This window comes from Falco punctatus (assembly GCF_963210335.1).
Source record: "Falco punctatus genome assembly, chromosome: 3".
Taxonomy (NCBI): Eukaryota; Metazoa; Chordata; class Aves; order Falconiformes; family Falconidae; genus Falco; species Falco punctatus.
This window is the reverse complement of record NC_137582.1, coordinates 98,597,530-98,618,387: the sequence shown is the minus strand read 5'-3', so window position 1 is coordinate 98,618,387 and position 20,858 is coordinate 98,597,530. Positions and strand designations below refer to the sequence as shown.

Genomic DNA, 20,858 nt, shown 5'->3' with positions numbered 1-20,858 from the left:
CACACCTTTTTTTTCACACTTTCAGAACCTACGTGCGAACTTTCATTAACTACCTGCATGATTTATACAGCCTCATGACCTGGTTTTATTTCGCATGTTCCATTACCAAAACAATAAAAAAAGTCATCAGAGATTTGCAGCTGACCCTGGAAGTGCCACAAAATTCCTGAGTTTCAGCCTCAGAATTTTATTCTTTGCTGAGAGAAAATGAGCCCTATCTAGGTTTAATGCAATACTAATGGCTTTTTACAGTCACTCAGTTTTTCTAAGTAAAGCAGGAACAAAGATGGAACATTGATACAAAGAGCATCAACGGGAAGAAGTCCTGCAGGGGCTGCAAGGACAGCAAGCTGCTGAGCCCCCCACGGGAGCTGAAGGCAGGGACCCCTAACTTTTGCCCTAACTGGCAATATGAAGGACCAAATGTAAAGGGCTCACCCTCTAAACAGCATTATTATTATCATTATTATTATTATTATTATTATCATTATTATTATTATTATTATTATCTGCCAGCACCTCCTCTTCTTGGAATGAAGAATGGAGAACGTGAAAAAGGCCACAAGACTTGAGAAAATAAAAGATTAAGTAAAAAAAAAAAAAGTATTCTTGCAATGAAAAGCTCTAGGCTGTATTTGGGGTGGTGGCATGGCAGCAAGCGGGTGGGGGAGGTGCACCACGACGCAGGGAGAGGGAGGGCATCTTACAGCACGTGTGGCCAAGTAGCTGCTCCAGCCACGTGCTAAGCAGGGCTGAAAACTGCATGGTCTGGGCCAAGACTGAACTAAATGTTCTCTGGGAATCTGCTGTCTCCTGCACCCATGCGAACCGGACAATTTAAGCAGACAGATTAGGCTGCACGGGATAAATAGATGACGGCAAGTTGATCAGTGCACATGGGTTTGCCCTCCAGATAATAACGATCCAGAAACAAGAACAGCATCTATGACCAAATGATTTCACCAGCGGTGGGAGTACAGGTGTCTCATATGGTCACACAACTGATTAACTAATGACACTAATTAAAACCTATTCCTGAGTGCTTTGTCCCACCCCAAAGCAAAAAAGAAGTAGCGGTAGAAAAGATTCAGGCAATTGCAATGGCTGGTGTTAAGCACGGAAAGCCTGCTGTCTAAGGAGAGATCAAGTTGACTAGGATCTTCAGCTTGGAGAAGAGGCAGCCAAGAAGTATGAGCGATGAAATCATGACATTAATATTTCTAGAGACAGATGAAGTTCTGAGGGGTGTGCAGGAAACAATGCACAATCACACCTAGGAACTGCTCTTCCTATCAGAAAAAATAGGGGACACGTAACTAGTATCTTAGGAGGTTTTAAGATGAAGCAGACCTTTTCCACAAAGTATGTAATTAAATTATGGAACTCACTGCTGCGGGCTTTTATAGATGCCAAGACTATAAATGGGTTAAAAACAACATTTAAAGCAATTCACAGAAATCCATTAGCAAGAAGCAAACCCACAGATACAGACACGACCTCCATTCTCAGAGGTCTCCAAACTGCAGATTGCTGGAAATCAGGTATGTTGGAAGCTCACCGTCCACGTGGGCTGTTCACATTTTTTTTCACATGCATCTACCACCACTCTTAGCTTAGAGAGACCCTTCTTGAACCAGCAGACTGTCCACCAGACCCAGACTCAGCGTTCTTTTATAAAGCATCACACTGCCTTTTTAAGTATCTTTTAAATGCAAAACCATATGAAGTCCATCTGTCCGCCCAGGGTTTCCTTAACACTGCTGCTTCTTGTCATCTGAGATAGGCAAAGGATTATCTAATATGTTGTAATTAAATTGGCAACGCACTCTTTCTGTTGTCAAGACATGAGTCACTTTTTCATGCACAGATCTGATTCCAGCAACACAGTTGCAAAGGCATCTTTTCAAACTCTTCTCCTTAATGCTGGATTAAATTTTTCTTCTGAGCTAAGCTGTCAGCAAAAACTGCTCCGCAGTGAGTGGCAATCAATCCAGCCTTGTCTCTCAACAAGTTGAGTTGTGACACAGTGCAGTTCTCACATAGAGGTTTGCTTATGAAAAGGACATTTAAATGCTTTTTAAAAGCGCACTTTTATTAAAATAATCCACTTTTAGAAAGAAAAGCTCTATCTAAAGAAGAAGGCTGTTTGCCTCAGCACCTCTTGAAATTTCAGTAATATTGCCGCGCACGCACTTGGGAAGACGTATTTCTTCAGTTTCACTTGACATTTTTCACTCCCTAATGCAGCAAGAAATGTCAGCCCGGACTTGCCAGGAAATACGTCTGCTGGTACACGGCACAGCATCTCAGTGAAGTATTAGCTGTTCAGCAGCTGGTTGCCTATCCCTTGCATTACTTGAACAACAAGGATTATGAATTATGCAGCTACAGTATGAAACAGATAAATATAAGTTTTCTAGATTTCATAAAAGTTAGAAGAGTGGGTGGAGAATAAAGGGGTTATCTTATGCAGAAGAAAAAAACTGGGATCAGTACATGAAAACCATTTCCTAACAAACATGCCTTTTAAATGGCTAAAAAGTCCCTTGCGGGAAAAGGTGGAGACCTCATCACTTGAGATATTTAAAACCAGACTAGACAAAGCATTTATCTCTGCAGGGGCAGTGGAAGTGAATAAAATGACTCCTTAAGCTTTTTTCTACCCATCTCTGATTTCTATGATTTAATATTTTTTAAAGTTGTAAACCACATTTGTGTAACACAAGAAAGAGGCAGAAATGCAACAAAAGGTTTTTTAGTTGTAGCGTTGCCCAGCACAATGAAACTTGATTCAAAATGAAATTTATGCTAGCAATTCAGGCTGCAAGATGACTTCTCTTTGTTTAAGGTCTAGCACTGAAATCTTTGCTACTGCCACACACATCTCTAAAAAGATGATTTACCATCCCCAGATTGGGGATTTATTCTCTGTGCCAGAACTCTTTATAAACTGTGACAGTTCAACTTTTGACAAGGGGAGCTGATGCAAAAGGCAGAATGCTGCTTTGCAGAAAAGCTCGGAGTAGGGGGTTTGTGCCCAAGGTCTGGCAGACTTACACACTCCCTCAGGAATCTCCAGCACTAAATATTTCTGATGTCACTCAAAGGCTAACATCTAATCTGCTAGTATGAAAGCAGACTCTCAGAACAGCCTCTTTCCATTGCTTTGAATATCTTAAAATGATTTCAAAATTCTCAGTTACTCTTTTTCCCCACATTTTTATTTATTTATTTAAATCCCTGAAGGCAGTGTTCTATTTAAAATAACGTGCACTGTCTTGGTTTCGTAAAAATATGAAGAAGTCCAGAAAAAACCCAAACACCTGAGACACATTAGGATAGTTAAAATGAACCTGTTTAAGAGTGGAACACTGTGGACCTTTCACTACACCACCATCCACGCAGGAAGACAAAATGATGACTTAACAACTGCTGTACAAGAAATCAAGATGTGCAACTGAAGTGAACTGTCACAGAAGTAACGCAGGGGAGGATGTCAAGTCCTGGTGGTCCTCAGGCTTAGGACAGCCTCTCACTGGTCTTGAACCAGCTAAGACAATGCAGGATGCAGCCACACGCTTTCCTTGCTTTGACATCAGAGCTATTTTAACAACCTGCTGCCATTTCCCCTCTGCGCCCTGCTCCCTCTTGCACCCTGGCTGCAATTTACTATCTTTTCAGTATTAATATCTTGTGCTGGACTGAGCTGCAGGCTCGGTGTAGTAGAAAGGGTTATTTCATTTCCAAACACTGTTTAGCCACAGTTCAGTATAGCCTTGTCCCAGCAGAGGGGGAAGAAAAGTAATGGGGAAAAGTGAGTTGAATCTGCCCCTGGAACTGGTTACGATTAGGAAAAACAATGGTTCTGTACCCTAATAACAAGGACCTCTCTCAAACACGACATCATCCACCTTCCTGCGAACTTCCTCAGTTCCCTTTTCCCTGGTTGCAGTGATGTGTAGCCGTTCAGCTGGAAAGCTGTGTTTTCCTGTACTGGTCCATTCAGTGGCGTGCTGCTGGATTTATCTGTATCTTCAGGTAATAAAGTCCCTAAGGAAGTGACTATTCTTGGATATAGCATAAAAAATGCTGGCAACCCTGAAGTTTGCCAATAATGTTATCAGAACAAGAGTTGGCCTATTTTAAATGTTTTATGTTAGCATATACAGTTTTGCAGGCATATAATCAATAAAGTAGGACAAAGCTCACAACGCAGCTAAATGAAAGACATCAGCCCTTATTTTGGTCAATCCTGTTTGAAGGACTGTAGCTTTAAATAGTTAACATACTAGAAGAAATATGCCCCAATCTAAGCATCTCTTTCAATTATAGAGTTCAATACTTTGCCATTTGGGAAGTAAAAGTACTCAACTGCAGTAGCAGTAGCAAATGCCTTTTAATTACCAAATGGATTTTAAACCCCAGAAGGGTTGGTATGAAAAACAAACTGTTTGCAGCAGCTCTACCCCGACCTCCTTATTTAAAACCCAGCCCCTTTGTGCCAGGCACAGACCCCCCACTCTGCTTTGCACAGCTCCTCACCCCCAGCCTCACGTCCTGAGTAGGAACCCACAGGCCCTACTTCCCATGTAACTCACTCACTGTTAACTGCTTTTAGAATCTGGGCTCTGGCCACGCTCGCGGAGCTTCATCCCTCACCCAGTCCCGTTCAGAGGATGGTCTGGCTCAGCACATCCCTCCTGTGCTGTGCCCGGGAACCACCGCAGCATCATCCTGCCCCAGCCCTCACGGGGTACCACTGTATCGTACTGTAAACAAGCAGCCGGTGAGGATACAGTCCACATCCATAGAATAAGCAGGAATTAAACCAAAAAAAAATATCATTTGGACTAAATTAATCCTGTCATAATGCATTTATAACACTTTGTACCTGGTGGAGTCACATGTCTGGGCAAAGCGGGAATCAAATCCTACTGAAAGGGAGCTGCCTTGGTGTGCAGGCAGTGTTTTACGACCACAGGAGCCATTAGTCTCCAAGGAGAGAAAAAATCACAGAAAGAGAAGGAAATGCAGGCAGGCAAGCCTTGATTCTAGCCCCATTTACATGGACTCCAGCAGAGTTATTCCACTGCAGAGGACATGAGAGTTTTCAGTTCTAAGTCTTAAGGATGGTGGAGAATAAAAATAACAAAAGAGAAATATCTGAAGAAGTTCTAGTCTCAGCCAAACACCGAATACCTTGTCCACAAAAAATTGAGATGTAGACCCCCTAGCAATTTTCAATGGCAGCATTACAAGTTATATAGGAATTTTATGAGACCAAAGCCGTAATACCGTGCTCTGGCTGAGTGGCAGAATAGCTATACAATCAATATGTTTTTGCACGCTCATATTTTTGAGTGGATTAGTATTGCAGCAGAGTCTAAAATAACAGCATAAATTTAATGGGCTGGCAGCCTTAAAAGCAGTTACGTATAGTTAACAGATGTATTTATTTGTGCTGTAATGTGTAACTGATACCACCGTAATCCTGCTGAGATCAGACTCTGTTTTAAAACAGTACAAAATACCTGATGCTGGAGCTAAGATAATCTTAATCACCTGAAAATCAAAAGGAAAAGACAACAGGTAGCACTGTAGACATGTTGTGCAGATGTAATACATATAGGTCACACATTTGCAAAACCTACTTCCTCTGTTAGCCCTTTATTAGAGACACTATATTCAGACAAATTGAACAAATCCTAAAACATATAAATCCCTAACACCACAAACACATCTTTTCCCAAAGTTATGAAGTACTATTAAACCACACAGGTTTCTATTTTTCTTGCTTTTTGACATGATTGTTCTTGGATACTTAAAATTTATGAGTTCATAGATAAATCAAACCTTGCAGTATACCAGAACTGGAGATGATACCTCTTCTAACTATATGTGCTTTACCACAAACATTAAAAACAATTACTTAGGTATAGTAATTTCTAGGAATTCTGAAAATATTTTAGTTATAATTGTTACCATTACAGAAAAGTCTGAAACATTTCCTTTAGTCATTCAGTACATAGCTCCATAACTCCATACACTTGAAAGCTGTAATTTTGCTATAAGTTTTCTTCTTACATATGTGTCTATATGTACATACACACACATATATATGCACTATTATAAAATGAGTGTCAAGAAAAGCAGGACCTTTACATTTCCACATTTTTTCCCTACGTTTGCAATAGGAACGAAACTGTAGATACCACCTGTGCCATCTGCAAAAATGGGATGAGCTTAACTTCAAATCCTCTTGACAGACACAACAACTGTTTATGTTCTGCTTTTCCCATCGGCATTTTCCATTCTTACCAGTCAGTTTGCTCTAAGAATATATTGCTAGGCCATACATTCAGGCTTCACGCAACAACCCCCTCTCCCTCTTACACTGCCTCGAAATTGCTAGATCTTGTGCCTCACCCAAAAAGCCACGCTTGCACTCCTCAACTCCTCCTTCTCAGTTTTTACCACGCTGTGCACAGAAAAATGAGTTTGCAACTGTGGTGTTGACCAGACCCAGTTACACACATAAACATGAAATATTTCTTACTTTTGTGCTCTTCCAGTAGTTCAAAAAGTAGCCTAAACCATGGAACATACAAGCTTGGAGGGCCTGATTCTGTTTGTGGAATGGTAAATCATCAGTAATTCCTCTGAACTCAACTAATCAAGCCACGCTAATTGCCACATCTAGAGTGCCATCAACTCACAGTGGTGACAGAGGGAGTTCAGGGTATTAAACATTTTGAGGGACTATGCATTAAACAGAAATCTTCCCAAAGTCATAGTACCTCCTTACAATGATCATTCTGTGAACTCAGAAAGCAAAAGAAAACCCCAGTTAACTGTTTCAGATTTTTTCCAAAATTTGTATTAGTGATCAAATGTCCATTTCCTAATGGTTAGGAATACAAGTCTATCTTGATAGCTAAAGTCACATAAGCCAAATTCTCCAGTGTAGCTACCACAGAGTAGGTGTGCACAAAGTTGGTCAGGCAATTTGTTAGGAGGACTAATGGGTTGGAAATGTGGTATGGTGGTGGAAATGCTGGGTGGGAGGGTAAGCATAACTGACCATAGCTAGAGAAGTCTGCAGAGCTCTGAACCCTCGGAGGGAAGCCTAAGGTGTATGCACACTGAAATGAGCACACCTAGAGAAGAGCAAACGTGTGGCTGCGTCCCTGGAATACTCATTAGCAGGAGTATTTCAGAGGGAGCCAATATATGACAAGTAAAGTGGGCTTCTGTTTGGGGAAAGTGTTTGGGGAAAGCGTTTTGGAGACATGTTTTTAGCACGGTGAAAAAAAGATTCCTCATGTCACAAAACGCAAAAAAATCTGTAACCATTGGCCTCCCACAAATGTTTTTGCTACAAGAACTGACAAAAGCAATGGTAGCTTGTCTTCTTATAATATTCACTAACAAAGTGATTTCAGTTGCTATAAATGATAATGCATGATAAATAACTGACAGCCCAAAGCATAAGATGCTCTGGATGAAGAGATGCTGTACTTTGACCTGGAAGGTGCCTGTTATACTCATTTCTTCCAGGGTGGACCCTGCAGCCTTGACTGACATGAAAAGCCAACAGAAAGCAAAGGGCTACTCATTCGAATAGTGGCAGCAGCAGCAGGCACCAAGGTTGGCAATTTTGCTTTATCTCTTTCTACAACTCAGACTTTTAAAATCTGCATGGAAATTTAATTCCCATTATTTAGCTTAAAAAAAAGAGGGGTGGGGTGTGGGATCGAATCCGGTTGAAAAAAAGGACCATAGGGCCACTGCTTCTATTTAGGAGGATGAACAATAAGAATAAATAAGAACACAAAGACAGGATAAATCAACTATGCTACACACGTGGCAATACATCTTATTTTACTGTATTTGTTATCAAGAAGACATGCAGTCTAGAACTTCATGGCAAACACACTGGCAAAAGCCATAAACCATGAGAATAACAAGGCTCGAAGGAACAAGACTTACAAAGACAACCCCAAGGGTGACCTTCTTAGATACCAGTAAATAAATCCCTAAAGGCAAGGAACTAAAGTACAGCAACCCTAGCAACCACACTAGCACTCGAATTGAGGTCTGGAAGAGCAAAGATGTGCAGTTCCACACTGTCCAGTTGTGCGACACAGTTGCAACAGAGTCAAAACTCGTAGGCCTGTAAAATTCCACCACAGGGGTTGAGTTCAGCGTCTGTGGACTTTCTCTTTGTACTTCCATGATTGTTATAACCAGGCAATTAGAAGAGGTGTGAGAAGGGCTAACCAGAGATGCCAACCTTTTAGGAGTCAGCAACAGTTCTGTTGGGTTGTCTGGCAGGCACTTCTTTCCCTTTCCCCCACAAGCTAAATTCAGAAGGATGTTGTTGTCATCAGGAAGACTACTGACCTCCTCGTCTGGCAAGCACGTTTCAAACCTGCAGAATGGGCATACTATGACTCCTTGTGGGGAATCACCAAAGTCTATGATCTTGCAAAGGCATTTGGCACATACTCTGTGACAGCACTCCAGCACTTTTGGTTTTCTCTGCCGCAGGTTATAGCGGTTGTAGCAGATCTTGCACTCAAGCTCATCTGAGCTCTGGGTCTCCACAGACTCCTCTGGTAGTTGACTGGTCATTTCTTCTGGTGGTTTTTAGATTTGCAGAAAGAGGAGTCAAGGGATGAAGAGGTCACTCAGGCTTATTTTAGAACTTTTTCCTGATGATCGTATCACCCATTTCAAACAGGAAAAGAGGAGATGATGTTGCTGAAAAGCATCAGTAGACATCATCCATTTTCACCTTCTGCTAGGGATTGTGTACTGCATGTCCTTTACTCTGAGCCAGGCATCCATCTGAAAAATATGACGTGGAATTTTTGTGGAGGGAAAGGGAAAGGGAAGGGGAAAGGGAGGGAAGGGGAAGGGGGAGAGAGAGGGGGAGAGGAGAGAATAAAAAGCTGCAGCAGGTGAAATATGCAAGTTCCACCTTTTACAAGCTTAGCTTCCTTTGCTAAAAATACCTCTAAGGTAGTTTTTATTCTGTGGCATATGGGGCCTATATAGCAATCATGCTGATAAAACTCAGTATCATGCTGCACACATTTATTTTAGACTTGTAATTTTGACTGGCTTAGCCTATGAAGTTCTCAGCAGAAGCTGCAATCTAATCACTGATCTGTGACCGTTTGTTTAAACCCTGGTTTTCTAAGGAAATGAGACCTGACCGCTGGAGCTTTTAGTTTTTCTTGGTAACTTGTGAACCTGCTGTCCAATTTCAAACAGATCAGTAGAGGGGCAGCAGTACTGAAGATAACCAAGTTTCTAAAAATGTAGTGAATGCTGGCAGTTGGGTAGAGGAGAGGGAGAGGTATTTATAATAACTACCATTTATCCTGGATGTAAATGGTCAGCCAGCACACCACCAGCCTCTACTCTGAACACGCAGCATGCTGCCTGCTGCTCAGCCAGAGAGGAGAACAACCCAGGGGGAAGCTGGTGATACTCTGCAGAAATGAAGAGGTTTGGGGATGGAGCAGGTATGTACGAGGGTTGGGGTTATTGTAAAGAGCTACGTGGGGACCTAGGTCAAATTCGTAGAAGATCAACCTTTATCAGTTTTGCTGCTTGTGGAATAGCTCATTTCTCTACCTCCACCCAGCTGCTGAACACAGATTACCAACGCAAGGGTTCTTAGCTCACAACAAATGTCTCCTTGCATGTGTGGATGCTAGGGTGAAGGCTTACGTGTCTCTCAAGGGCATTCGCCAGATGCACTGGCTTTCCGGCGTTGCATGGCTGTGACAGCTGTTTCACACCTCAGCTAAGGAGAGGCCCACGACATGCCTGCACTGCTGCGCTCCCGTTCCGCGCCGCTCTTCTGCCACCAGACTCATCAGCCTCACTTAAACAAAAGCACTGTCGTGTTTTGTAACTGTGCGTTTTCATGACTTCAGGAAACAGACTGTGTATTATCAACAAAACATTAACCAGGACTATGTACTCTGGGGACCAATAATTACCAGCATTTACAAAACCAGCTCTATCTGCCAGAAGACAAGAACTTCTTCCAGATCCAGGCACATGCTTGCTCACTGAGATGGGTGCGGCATTGCATTTTGCAGGCTTTCAGACTCTTTCCTTCACTGCTCAAGTAGCAAGGAGCTTGTCACAGTCAAATGATGGGGGCCAGCACTTGTGTCCTGTTGCCTCTTGCAATATCAAGAAATATCAGGCACACAGAACATGGAAAAAGTGGCCTATTTCAACAAACCTGTTTCTTGACTGTTAGTTTTAGTAAATGTTTGATTCCTTTCCCTGTTCCTTGGGATTTTTTTACTCACTCCTAGCATTCAGATCTTTGTCCCTTTTTTGAGAACGAGGCAGGAGGCTCTCTCTTTTAAGCAACGTGTTCCTTCTGTCAATACATTTTACCAGCCAAACATGAGGTACAGTAAAGTCTCTTTCATGGGCCTCTTGTTCCTACTGTCCTTTAAGGATTTTCATTTTCTCTGTTAACTTCCTCACAATATAACTTCTTTAGGTAATGTAATTTCTAAGACTCAGCTCCTGGATTTTGAAACAAATATGTTATACTCAGAAAATACAGTAATGAAAAAAACATTACAACATAGTGAAAAAAACCCCATATTTCCCTAAGAATTTATAACAGACATAACCCCCTCCACGTTCAATTTTCTTAACCTTTTTCCTGCCTCTTACAACTTATTTCTTTAGTGCTTTAAAAGTTTTCATCTCTGCCTTACTGTTGTTTTGATTATTTGTACTGTGACTATATTTGTCGTGTGTTCCATTAGGCAAGGCAAACACAAGAAGGTTGATCCATAACTTTCAGAGTGTACAAGCTAAACATCTTATAAGGTGACAAAAAGCAAATCTTTTACGGATCTTACATACAAACCCGTACTCTGTTACACTGTGTGCTTCCTTATTCATTTCTACTATTATTTTTATTTCATTCCAAATATCATCTTCTACATGACTTTTAGGCATATATAAATGTCATGAAATGCTAACTTTCCAAAGGATGACGAAACCACAAAATGGACCTCAAAAAGTGAAATGCCAGCCTACAGGAAGGCAAAGCACCGCTAAAAAGTTAAGCAGCCAAATAAAACAAGCGATGGCTTTGAACTTTTACATCTTGAGTTATCATTCATCTTTTGTACCTGAGGTGAATGAGGATTACTAATATGCTCGTGCTTTACAGCTAAGGCTGGCAAACGTCGTCCTATGACATAACACTGTATTTCTGATTAACCCCAAATCTTTCAGAAAATGCATCTGCTTTTCATGGAAAATTGTGACCTTTCTCTGAAAACTTGCAACTAGAAAATCTTTGTACTTTAGTGTTTACCTTTCTAATGAATATTTCCAGGTTTTCACAAAAACTAGCCCACTTTCCAACCAATTCTGTTGAGACATGGATCACTTCTGCCTGACTCAATTCTCAAATGGAGAGTGTTTTCCTGACTCTATCCCCTTTAAGTAGCCAAATTTAGCGTTAATACAAGGAGTAACAAGTCCCTAGGACTAGCAATGTCCCAGTTGCTAAACTGGGACCATTAACTTAATTTCCTGAACACAATGATCCTCCTATTGTAGTTTCCATCATAAGCTATATTACAAATTATTTTTGAACATTTTTTTTAACGTACTGAACAAGAAAGGGCTACTTCCATCATCTTGCTGTCTTCAGAGTCTCTTCACAGCATAGCCATCAGTAATAAAACATCATTGGTTTTTGTTTGGCTAAGTTTAGATGTTGAATTTCTCCTTACGTGTTCTAGTGTGATTACTGCTTACTACTATTCTTCATTTATACATGTTTTTCTTTGGAAATTAAAATTTAATCACTAATTCCTATTAATGCTATTCATACAATTTTTACCTTCTCAGCTCTACGGTGGTTTTAGATGCTTCCTCTGTCTTTTTTGCTTTCCTGATTTCTTACAGAATTTTCTATTTTTCCTTCTCAATACCCACTTCCCTGATAATTTTTTCTCTGCTGAGAACTGGCACCTTTTTGAAATTAATTAATGCTGCCCTGCTATTATATATACAACATAACGCTAACGAGTTCTCTCATCAGAGACTTACTAAAAATATAAGAAAACTGAGCATCTTAAAGAAATTTGACTTCAAATCACCCCTTTTTCTTCAGAAAATGAGACACCTCCTGAGAAACATGGCCAGCTACTCCTTCAAGCAACTTATACTCTATTCCAAAGATTTTCTAGCTCACCTTTTGCATGTCTCCCAGGTATTTACTGTAAGCAGGCAGAATAAGGAATTAAAGCAGGGAATAAATTAACTGCTGCCCCTCTGAATCCCCCCCAAAAAAGGTGGCAACTCACATACTGCTGCTTGCTGTGTGTGGAAAGCAAGAGAAGCTGCAATATTATGCAGAAATAGAGGACTGCGTGTGTTGGTTTTTGCCCTCCTCTTTGAGCCACTTTTTTGGATGCCACGAAAAGATATGTCCCTATTATATGCTCCAACACTTCATTAGTATCTGGGCTTTTTTAAATATTGGGCTGGAATCTGCATATTCTTTCTGACCTTGACATCCAGAGGGCAGTCAAGTAAAAACTCCTGAGTGCAAATCCTATGATGAGTCTAACCTCTTTGGCTTCAAGCACAAAACTGCTATTGACTTGCGAGCAAAGTGAGGTCTCATGTCTATTTAAAGCACTGTGTTTATTTTTATTAATTCTGATATTTTTCATTACTTTAAACTACTCCTTATGTCCAGTTTTCCACTTGAGCTTATTTATTTTTAGACTGAGGTGTCTTACCTGTTTGATACCAACAGACACAAGTTGCAACTAGAGAAATTGCAATTAGCTATTAGGAAAAAAAAGACATTTCACAAGATGTTCACACACTGGAACAGGTGCTGAGAGAGGTGGAAATGAAACCTCCAGCCTTGCAGATATTGAAAACTTGACTAGATACAACCCAGCTCAGGCCAGTCTGCCTTGGAATTTGGCCTTGCTTTAAGCAAAGGGGACTGGACCCTTGCTGGAGATTCCTTCCAGCCCAAATTATTCTCCGATTCTATGTTTCAGTACCCTGAAGTCACTTTATGTGGTCTGTCTGGGAAGCTTTGTTCCTTGTTGAGTAAGGAATCAGGCTGACAGTTACATACATAGCTAAACATCTCTCCTAAATAATAATTCTTTCATTTCATATACTAAGTCCTTTTTACAGGAAAACCTAGACTCCTTCTGCTATTCTGTCTTCCACAGAACCTATCTGATGGGATCAACACAATCCAATGGCAGAACTTTTCATTCCTGTGTGTATTGACGTAGCACAGTGTGGCTTTCTGAACAAAATGTAAACTAGACATGTAGAATGCCAACAGCATCCACTGCAGCTGATCCAAGCGCAAGTACATCTGTTACACTACGACAAGCACTTGTCTTCTGTAAGAGTTCCGTCTAAGCACTGCGGGAGTGAATCCATCATTCCTGTTCACGTCATGTTCCTGCTGCTGCTTGAGTTCTGACTCCCCCTCTTTCCTTTCCTAGTGCCACCTGTCCTGTGCCTTGCAGACCCCTCTACCTGACCCTTTTACTAGAAAGGGAGAAAAGGTGAAGACAAGAGAGGCATCTTCTGGATGGCAGAAGATTGCTAGTGGTCCCCGCAGCGCTCCAGCTGACTGCTGGAGGGCATTCCCAGAAGCAGGGGGAATAACCCCCCTTGGGAGCAAGAGGAGGCCACCCACAGAACCAGACTGAGTAAGTAATAACAAGCTCTCATGGGTGACCCCAGGCACGGCTGGACAGAGTGCAATGGACTACACCAGCCTGAATAGGTCACCCTTCATTGATCAGTTCTCTACTCATCATGGCTGGGTTGCAGCCTGCAGATTGCAGGTGCTCATCCCAGGATCCTCGCCTGGGATGAGCACCTGCAATCTGCAGGCTGCAACCCAGCCATGATGAGCAGAAAGGTGAATGGGTTGGCCAACATGTTACGGCCCCTCTTTGCACCCATCTATCAAACGCTGTGTAGACAAAGTGCTCTTATGAGAGGCCAGAAGCAATTAGTTGTAGATGAAACTCTCAATATTGGAGTTCAGTCATGCTGACAAAGCAAAGTAGATGGGAAATTTGTGCTTCTCCTTCCTAATGAAAGTTCATCCTTGGCCAGTTTATCAAACCAACCTTTTATCATTCATCTCTCACACTTTTTTTCCTGTGAAGGGAATTTGCCAATATTTCACATATAAGCTAAAGTGAATGTGAGGTCAGTAATTAACTTCCATATGATAGCAACCACAGAACTACTCAACATGTGATTATTTTCAAAGGTTTTTATTCTCTAAATGGAAGCCAAGTGAATTTAGAGAATAACTAAAAAGGAAAAAAAATTAGAGAGATAAATAAATACAGAGAAACTTACTTTCCAAGATAAAGTGGCAAAAATTCACTTGCAGGGAACACAAGAAATACCTATTCTCCTCACAGGCATAAACTGGTGGAAAGGAGGGAAACAGAATTAGTAGAGCAGAAATACAGCTGGGAGACGTTTATTCTGTTTTCACCGAAGGAGAGGAAGTAGTCCAACTTCTTTAGTTTGGATGGAAATACCCATATGTTAAATACCCATATGTTTACCCATAAGTAAGTGGGTAAATCCCATTTACTAAAATGATTTCTGTAAAAAAATCCAGAGTTATCTTTACAGATCTGTTGTTGATTTTAAGACTCTCTCAATATTATGTGCCAAACACTCTGAAGTGCTATCTCTTCTAGCAACCACATTCACAAATGTTAGCAATTCACTCAAAAAAGCCCCCACAAAAACCCCACCCAAAAGCGAAGCAGCTGAAAAGATAAATTGTGCTTTGAAAGAAGAGGTTTCAAAACATAGCGAAATACTTTCCTTCATAAATTTCATAGAAGCTCTTTGATCACTTCTACTTTTCCAAACAAACTGCAGTGTCTTCTCCAGCACAGACCAGAAAGCAACCATCTCCTGTGGACCACTGCATTCCCATCTGAGCAGCTTTGCTGCATTCTGACTCAGCAGGAAATGACCATCGCACTAGATTTTTCCAGCTTGGGCTAAGCACAATGCAAAAAACCCGCCAAACCCCCAAACTGTTTCACTAATCTGACATTTGAATAGACTACGTTCAAAGTGCCAGCAGCTATCACATGTTCAACCTGTTTCATGCCACATTTCTGCTAACATTGGATGGGTTTTAACAGCGGACATTTCCCTGTCAACTCTAATCAATGCGAGACTTTGCACAAGAGTTACAGAATGTGACATACTGATCCGTGCTTGGTTTACGGTTGGCTGTATAAACCGCTATCAAAAATGCCTCCATTCTTTTCACAAAAATGTAGTTTTCAATGGGATAGGTAATAAGGTGACTTCTTAAATAACTGTGCATAGAAGAGAAACCCTGCAACATATACATCAAACATTTGTCTATTACTGCTTTGCAAGGGACTAATACAAAACAGAAGTATTTTTATCAGAAGGTATTGTTACAATATTTAGAGCCCTTGCCTGATCTATTTCAGTCCTCTACAATGACATCACAAAACACAGAAAAGCATAGCTTTTCATATTCAAAGAGGAGCTCATGAGTCTCTGATCATTTAGTATAAGAAGTCATGTAACATCAATGTGCCATCTTATATTAAAAAAAAATAACAGTTAAAGTTCTTTTTTATTATTATTTCCTCCCCCTAGTAAGTAAGCAGGGATATTCTCCTTTAACCCAGGGTTCACTTTACTCAATATTGTAACTCTGGCTCTTAGGGTACTTTTCACACCCTTTGCACATGCATATTCAGTATCACCAGACTCCATCTCCTCTTAAAACAGTATCATTTGCAATACTTTTTTGTTAGTACAGTAACTCACATTGTGTGTCTGGAAGTAGTGGAAAATGGTATGAATAAACAGTGCATGCCTTACTGAAACCCTACCATCCTCAATAACTTTCTTTGTAGCTAGAGGCTACTACAGTATTGATACGAATCTTAAAACTGACCATGATGTAGAGAAAAAAGTTGTGTTAGGCTTGTAGACAGAAGCAAAATCTCTTCCAATATTTCTTAAGATGGATTTTCCCCTCATATATAATTCATGAGCTATTTATAGAGCAATATGCTGAATGACTGCTTAATGTGACATATGGTTGTGAGTTGCTTTGTAGCTGTTTTAAGAATAATACTAATAAAGGACAAAGGATCTGATCTCTTAGTACCTGTCTTGAATTAAACAGACTATTAATTACACTAAATCGATAAGTAAAAAGAGATGGCTTGAAATTTGTATCTAATATGGTAACATTTGATTTTGGAAATATGCTAGTTAAACAGAATTTGTTCCTTTTAAAATTATTTTTGTTTCACAATCGGCTTACTTGGGCTGTTTTAGCATTTTCTCTTGCACTGTTTTCTCACTACCAATGGCTTTTCCTTTATGAGTCTGAAACAAAGATAAGACCTACTCTAGTAAGAATATATGTAACAATAGAACTCGCGACTTTACTATTATTTTAGAGAAAGGTTAGACAGTCTCCTCTTTGGTAGCAAGTGTGGGTTTTGGCAGCTTTCTCAAGTAAGACCAGGTTCTGCTTTAGTGCTTGTGTCCTTTAAAAGCTCTTCAAAGAATTTAACAGACTGTAGGACAGGACTTGAAAAGATTCAAAATGATAAACAAGCAAAAAGCTTCCCAGTGTTTCTTAAGATAGACAAAACTGTGTAAAGATATAACCTATAGGTACATGTAGCATTTATCTTTAAATTAGGCATTATGAAAGGCCGGTATGGTTTTGTATTAGGTTTCAGAATACATGAAGATAACACCATAGAAGTCTACCTCTTTGTTTTGCTCACAATTGTATGCTTGAATATAAGTAATTAAAATAAAACCAGAAATACAAGCAACTAACTTTCTTTTTCAGTAAAAATGACTGTTGTTCTAGAGGATATTAAGTGACATACACAAAATGTAAGATCCCTAAAATGTGACAGAATTCTTTTTCTTAGGACATCTTTTCTGTGTTATACAATTTGGGAGGGACCAGGTGAGACAAGATTACAGAAGATTAATCTTTATTACATCATTCAGTGAGAAATTCCTCTTCACACAGGGGAATAATTTTAATGCATTATAATAAGTTCCAATTAACCTTCAAAATAAGATTTAAACAGAAAGTGTTACATTAGCTTTGTCCTAACGGAGCCGAAAGCAATCCCAGAACAAACTAGAAATGAAGCTGTACTTCTTGCTTTTTCTATTGTCATTAAGAGCAATCCACCCAATACTTAAGTATATTTAACTTGGTTCATTCTGTTTCAGACATTTTTGAGGGCATGTATAAAGATTTTACTGTATTGTCTCTTTTATCTCAACAGGTTAGTGCAAACAGAAAATAAAAAGGGTGGAGGATTATACAGGATAATGAAGCATATGCACTGTTTACATAGGTTTGGTAACAAGGTTTTCTGCTTGTTAAACTGCTCAGAATTTGCATGTTATCGTGTGTGGAAAGGAAAACAGTAAAACACAACTGCAATTACTTCAGTCACAGAATGTTTGAAAACTGTATGTCAAAATAATACAAATCCAATACAGATTTCCACTTACAAACAACTTTTCCAGACCTGGTCTTCCACCAGTTTATAATTTTTGAAAAGCTGGCATCTGCAATCTAATCTAGCTGATGTTGCAGAGGGTCCCAATAGCTTGAAAAGGGAGGGGTCTGAGTAAACAATACTTTAACCTGGATATATTAAACTGTAATTTTAGTGTTTAATTTAGTTCACTTAAAGCACACATCTAAAATAGTTAGTGGTGGGATCAAAATTATTTTTATTTTGGCAACATAGCTAATAGCTGGCATACATCCCCTCCTCACCTGACATCTTATGTGTGACTAGAATTGCAACGATGTAACAAAGAAAAATTTTGTTTAAAAAGCCCACTGATGTATTTAAAACAGTAAACACCCCCCCACTCCCCCAGTGTTATGAAAAGTGTATCAGTGGATCTTGTTGACATGCACTAAAGCTAAGTTGTATGTCTTCAACTGCATTCAGGGGAATGACCCCAACAGACGAGCGTCAATGAGGAGACATTAACTTTGACTGTAACATGTCCTGCTCTCTTACAAAACATTTGCAAGAAAAAGTCCATTTGGCCTGATTTATACACACGGGAAATAATTTTAGAAACATACAAAAATTGCTTTTAAATGCATTTTTTTCCCAAGGACATGTTACTATTACTCTGCACCAAACAGCCTTATTTTTAACTAACTTTCAGAAGTCTTTTTCTTTGGCAATGAAAGTTCCCTCAAATAATAAAAAAGAAAAATACTTGTTAGGCCTTTATACTAACTATAAGCAAGTTACAATCTATGACCTCTATGGGCTTGAGCAGATACTGAAGAAAATTACCTGTTAGTTTTTATTTTTTTTATTTGAGTGCTTCTGCTGAAAATGAACCAGCATCACAGCAACTCTGCTTCCATCTAGCAGGGCTTCACGGTTGCACGGCTGCTGCATGCAAGCCAACTACAAAAATACAAAGACCAGTTACTGCATGCACACTCACCATTCTGGAGGTAGGTACGTGAAACAAAATTGCATATATTTAACAAGTGGATGAAAGGAGTTAAGTTAATTTGTGTCAAATTATATGCACAGCTTTTATTTTATGGCATTAAGGAACATAGGAACCCCCTCAAACAAGAGCAGCTTTATTAGTCTGGAGGCGCGTTCTGGTTCTGGCTGGGGTAATTTTCTTCATAGTCACTAGTATGGGGCTGTGCTTTGGGTTTGTGCTGAAAACAGTGTTGATAACACAGGGGTGTTGTAGTTACTGCTGATCCTGCTCCTCACCCACCCCACCAGCGAGTAGGCTGGGAGAGCACAAGATGCTGGAAGGGGACACGGCTGGCACAGCTGACACCACCGGACAAAAGGGATATCCCATGTTATATGATGTCATGCTCAGCATATAAAGCTGGGGGAAGAAGAAGGAAGGGGTGACGTTTGGAGTGATGGCGTTTGTCTTCCCAAGTCCCTGTTACATGTGATGGAGCCCTGCTGCCCTGCGGATGGCTGAGCACCTGCCCACCCATGGGAAGCACTGAATTAATTCCTTGCTTTGCTTTGCTTGCGTGTGCAGCTTTTGCTTTACTTGTTAAACTGTCCTTGTCTCAACGCATGAGCTTTTACCCTTCCGATTCTCTCCCCCATCCCACTGTGGGGGGAATGAGCAAGCGGCTGCATGGGGCCTAGTTGCTGGCCAGGGTTAAACCACAACAAGGTGTCTCGGTAACTAGTGTGAGTGATCTGGCACTGTCAGAGCTCCATGAAGTACACCACTAGTCCCAGGATCACTGGAGTGTTCTGCTGGTGAGATTTACTGAACTCAGATTAATGCTTATAAAGGACTTAAACTTCAGGGAGACTGATAGGAAATTGCTCTGCTTTTAACACGTTATTTAGCAGTGAAATGTGGTATTTTTTACCCATCATGAACTGTCAGTGGAAGAGTTTAAGTGCTACTGGATGGAGTACTTCAAGCAAAGGACAGAATCCTCATGGTCTGAGACTCTATATACAGCAATAACACAGAAACTACTACACTCTGTAAGGAACCACTGGTATGACTGCTTTCCCAAGAGAAATCCTCTCCATCGCTAGTCTCAATGTCTCCTTGAGAGTTAGCTTTGAAGAGGTAGCCCTCGCCAGACCTCAGACTTTGGGTCAAATTTTCCTCAGTGGGCAAAAGAAAAATTGGTTGTACTTACTATGTGTACATCATCCCATCCTACACTATTCCTAAAGTACAGCGGAATCTGCTGAGGATGAACTGAAATATGACATTCTCTGGGTATTTCTGAAGGCACCATGGCCACCAGGGGTTGCCCTGAGGCTAGGGTTACTTCTAGGAGCGCGTTTAGGCCTGAAGTGCCCTTTGGACTGGATAAGAGAGGCAGAAGGAAGCAGTTTGTCCATAGCACATATCAAAAATACAGTTAAGAATGCACCATAACTCCCTCACATGTGTTTCTGATAGAAATATGCCGCCACAATGGCAGCTAATCCAGTCAAGTCTAAAACTGATCAATACAAACCTGCAAAGCAGTTGGAAAATATGTTTCAGCAAGGGTTCGCCTAATTCTATTTTGGGACAAGGACAACCTGGACTCTCCAAACTTTCCATCATCCCGAAGAGTTACACTGGTCAAGTCTCACAAACTCAGTGGAGGGTATGAAATTGTCCTTGCTTTGAGCAGAGCTACAGCATTTTGATGTCATTTATAAATACAATAGTTGAAAGATTAAACTAAATCAAAATGTTTGAAGTGCGCTCATTGCACATATTTAAAATACGAAATCCAGGAGAGGAAAGCACTGCTTCAGAAATTTTGGAAGTAATCAAGACATGTTCAGAAACACAGCTTGTATATTAAACTAATTAGAAACAAAGGGACAAACAACCACTACAGAAGAGATAGCAAGAACACAAAATGGAATTCTAAAGGTTTAAAAAGCAATACAGTCCACAGAGAGTCATTACACTTGCCTATTTACCTGGTTTAGTGTAAGTTAATAACCGAGACCAGGTATTAGTATTTTTTTAACTGGTAATAATGAATGGGGATTTTAGTTTTTGCAACGTGTAGTACAAGGCTAGAAAAACTAGAAAACAGAGCCCTAACAAGTTCTGAATGTTCACTTAATGTAATATAAATCCCAACATCACACAGCAGCTTTTCAGTGAGTATTCCCAAGGATATCAGGTTTTCCATACAGTATCACAAATGAGCAGCTTGGCTGAGGCTTGTGGAA

The 20,858-nt window shown here is 40.3% G+C and overlaps 1 protein-coding gene across 5 annotated transcripts in view; it reads right to left on the bottom strand.

Annotated features, from left to right (window-relative positions):
* The window catches only part of RNF182 (ring finger protein 182), a 279,878-nt gene that overhangs the window by 234,812 nt on the left and 24,208 nt on the right, over positions 1 to 20,858 (bottom strand). For 2 of the 5 annotated variants that reach the window (XM_080379790.1, XM_080379789.1), the window contains exon 3: positions 3,331 to 8,850. In XM_080379790.1, coding sequence (XP_080235916.1) covers positions 7,897 to 8,634 — 738 coding nt within the window. In that variant the 5' untranslated portion in view covers positions 8,635 to 8,850 and the 3' untranslated portion in view covers positions 3,331 to 7,896. Of the gene's footprint in view, position 1; positions 18,519 to 20,858 lie in introns of those variants that run through there. The other 3 variants (XM_080379791.1, XM_080379792.1, XR_013926847.1) reach the window with 3 other exon arrangements.